The sequence below is a fragment of the Myotis lucifugus genome, unplaced genomic scaffold (genome assembly GCF_000147115.1).
Source record: "Myotis lucifugus unplaced genomic scaffold, Myoluc2.0 scaffold_737, whole genome shotgun sequence".
Classification (NCBI taxonomy): Eukaryota; Metazoa; Chordata; class Mammalia; order Chiroptera; family Vespertilionidae; genus Myotis; species Myotis lucifugus.
In genome coordinates, this window is record NW_005871785.1 from 56170 (window position 1) to 59815 (window position 3646).

Consider the following 3646-nt stretch of genomic DNA (forward strand, 5'->3'; position numbering starts at 1 on the left):
TGGCAATTGGTCTGGGTGTCGTCTGGCTCCCGGGTAGATGGGGTCAGCTCCAAGCCCCCTACCCTGACATCTGTTTGACGCTGCTTAAGGAAGGTGGCCTCTGGTGTCCCCTAGGATGGTGGTGGGGACTGAAGGGGATGGCGTCCCCCATCCATGACTCCCCTCCTCTCTCCTGTTGCAGTGAGCACCTATGAAGGTGTTGGTCAGCTCGTGGGGATCCAGCGAAGACCAACCTCTGCTCGCGGCCCCCCACCCCATGGAGGAGGGATGGGGGTCCACCCTTTGGGGCCAGGCCCAATCCTGCACGTTGGGAGCTCCAGCCCCCTAACATTACTCTACACCATCCCCTAGCTTTCAACCTCCCCAGCACCCCAAATCCAGAAAAGTCACCTGCCATGCACAGCACACATAGAACCCTGTGGCCTCATAGAGCATGTCATACTACAGGGATGTGGGAACACCACCCATGGCCAGTATGACCCAGGACACAAGGGGACCAACAGCAGCTCTCCACACTGGTGTAGGGAGGGTGACACAGGCTACAGTGGCTCTAGGGATCTGCCCCAGGACACAGGGCAGTGGAAACCCATACCTGACACAGGGAGGGACTCCCCGAAGGTGCTGACCACAGTGCCCCACGCAAGCAGGCACACTGCAGGACATGCTCTCATGCTTGGGGAAGAGCCTTCCGCCTGTGGCCCTCGACTTCCTGCACCTGAGAATGGAGTAACTGGGACTGACCCCTGCCCCGTTCAGCTAACCGACCGTCATGAAGGTGGCCCCTTTGCCACTGCTTAATCTGGACTTTTAAATTAAAAGAAATAATAAAGTGGAATTTGATTTTCAAGCTTGTGAGTGTGTGTTTTTGTAGGAGGTTGAGCCAGATGTGCCCAAGACTACCCAAGATGCTCCCAGGCCTGCCTGCCGCCACCCCCGCCCCCCAGCCCCTGACAACCAGGAATCCACTTTCTGTCTCTGGATTTGCCTGTTCTGGACATTTCACCTGGGGTTACACACTCTGACCTTCTGTGTCTGGCTTCTCTCAGCACCTTTTTTCAAGGCCCATTCACATTATAGCAAGTGTCAGTGCCTCACTCCTTTTCTGACTAATATCCCGGTGTGTGGATGGACACACTGTGTTTATTCACTGATGGACATTTGAGCTTGGCCATTGTGAATTGTGCTGCTGTGAACGTTCAGCGTTCATGCACAGGTTTTCATTTGTGTACCTGTTTTCAATTCTCGTGGGTCCATCACCAGGAGTGGAATTGCTGGGTCATATAGTAATTCTATGCTTAACTTATTGAGGAAACTCTGAGACTTCAGTGTTTAATGGAATATTTAAAACATTCTAGCCCTAGCTAGTTTGGCTCAGTGGATAGAGCTTCGGCCTGCGGACTGAAGGGTCCTGGTTCCTGATTCCGGTCAGGGGCATCGAACCCAGATTGTGGGCTCGATCCCCAGTAGGGGGCGTGCAGGAGGCAGCCAATCAATGATTCTCATCATTGATGTTTCTATCCCTCTCCCTTCCTCTCTGAAATCAATAAAAATCAAGAAATAAATAAACAAACAAACAAATAAATAAATAAAATACTCTAAAACTTTTGGAGACTAATTTGACCAACACCCATGCTACAGATTTAATTATGTCCCCTCAAAACATATGTCGAAGTCCTTATCCCAGGATCCCAGAATGTGACCTTATTTGCAGATATAATTAGTGAAAAGATGAGGTCACCCCAGAGTAGGGTGGGCCTGATCCAGTATGACTGGTGTCCTTATAAGAAGATGAACATTTAGACACAGACGCAGAAAGGAGACAGCTATGCGATGACAAAGGCAGACATCCGAGTACCGCAAGCTGCTGAGGAATGCCAAGGATTGCTGGCCACCACCAGAAGTTCAGAGAGGCAAGGAAGGACCCGACCCCGGGTCTTGGCGTGCTGATAACTTGATTTTGGACATCTGGCCTCCAGAACTGTAAACAAAATAAATCTGTTTTAAGCCACCGTTAGTGGTACTTTATTATGACAACCCTTGGAGACTGATACAACTGGATATTGTGAACTCCCCCACCCCCGCCCCCCCAGGTGTGAGCTCCCCGGCACAGGTATCTCCATCCCAAATTTGGCGTTTATCTCTCCTGGGCAGGTCTCTTACATCCTTTTAGCACATGAATATGTCTTCCTGAAAGAGTGCCATTTTGATCGTTTCGGGTTTCTTTTCAGTTTTTAAAGGTTTTAATGTGTACAATTCTGTGGTTTCCAGTGTACTCACAAAGTTGTGCAACCATTGGCACAATCTAATTCCAGAACATTCCATCACTCCAAACAGAAGCCCGGTGGCGCTAAGCAGTCAGCCCCAGTCCCTCTCTCCACGAATCCGCTTACTGTCTCTGAGCATTTGCCTGGTCTGGACATTTCACATAAATAGAACCACACACTGTGTGGCCTTTGGTGTCTGGCTTCTCTCAGTGAGCATCATGTGTGCAAGGCTCATCCATGTTGTGGTGTGTGTCATGTTTTGTAGGCTTTAAACATTTACATACATTTTCTTACATCACCCAAAGCCTTTTCCCATCAATGTCTGGATTCTGAGAGTCCTTCGAGGCGGGAGGCTCCTCTTTTACATGGGGTACAGCTTTCCACCACTGTTTATTGAGCCAAATTTCCTGATGCCTAGTGTTGTGTTCCCAGGGGATTCTTACAGAGGCCTCCTGGCGCTGGAGCCTCCTTCATCTGTAACCTGGGGGTCCACTTATTCCCTCATCAAATATTGCCCGAGTGCCTGCTCCCTGTGTGCCTGGCACTGGGCCCCCTTGCACAGCAGGGGAACAAGAGACCAGAACCCCGGCCCTCCCGGAGCTGACCTTCCAGTTGGGAGGACAGGACGCAAGAAGGATAAGTCAAAATAATCTGGTTTGTCAAGTGATGCTCAGTGCGAGGGAGAAAACGAAAGCTGGGAAGAGAGATCGGAGGAAGTCAGAGGAGGTGACATTTGAGGAAAGAGCTGAAGGAAGTGAGGGAAGGAACCACCTGGCGATCTGGGAGAAGCGGTCCGGGTGGGGCACAGGGCACAGCACAAGCAAAGGCCCTGGGGCAGGACTGTGCCTGGGAGTGGAGGAACAGCTGAAGCTGTGAGCGAGGTGGGGGGGAGTGAGGACAGGGCTGGAATGGGGGCAGGTCGTGCAAGGCCATATGGGCTGAGGAACAAAGCCCACTTTTACGGTGAAGGAGGTGGGAGCTTGGAGGGTGGTGGGCAGAGGAAGGACGGGATGTGCCTCAGGTTGTACCAGGGGAACCTTACTTCCACCGCTTCTGGCTGTTGCAAGGATTAAGCGAGCGCTCGCAGAGTGAGCTCCTTGCTTGTGATCCGTGTTTCCCGCTCTACAACCCAGGCCCCGCAGACCGCCCAGCCTCCCGGGGAGCGCGCAGCTGGCCCTGGCAGGGCCTTGGACACCTGGGCCGGGCCCCCCCTCTCCGCACCCCGCCGGTGTCGGCTTCCTTGGGCGGCTCGGGTTCCTGGAATCCCTTTACTCGGGCAGCTCGTCTGTCCCGATTGGGCCGGGGGAGGGAAGGCGGCAGGAAGCAGCGGATCCGGAGGTGGCGGAGGCGGTGGCCCGGGTCTTCAGCTCCTCCGGCCATGG

The 3646-nt window shown here is 53.1% G+C and overlaps 1 protein-coding gene across 1 annotated transcript in view; it reads left to right on the plus strand.

Moving 5' to 3' along the window:
- Positions 1-1830: 1830 nt before the first annotated feature.
- GIPC3 (GIPC PDZ domain containing family member 3) overlaps positions 1831-3646 on the plus strand; it is a 4386-nt gene continuing 2570 nt past the window's right edge. Inside the window, 1 exon segment of the mRNA XM_006109966.3 lies at positions 1831-1900. Within this exon segment, the coding sequence (XP_006110028.1) occupies positions 1831-1900 (70 nt within the window).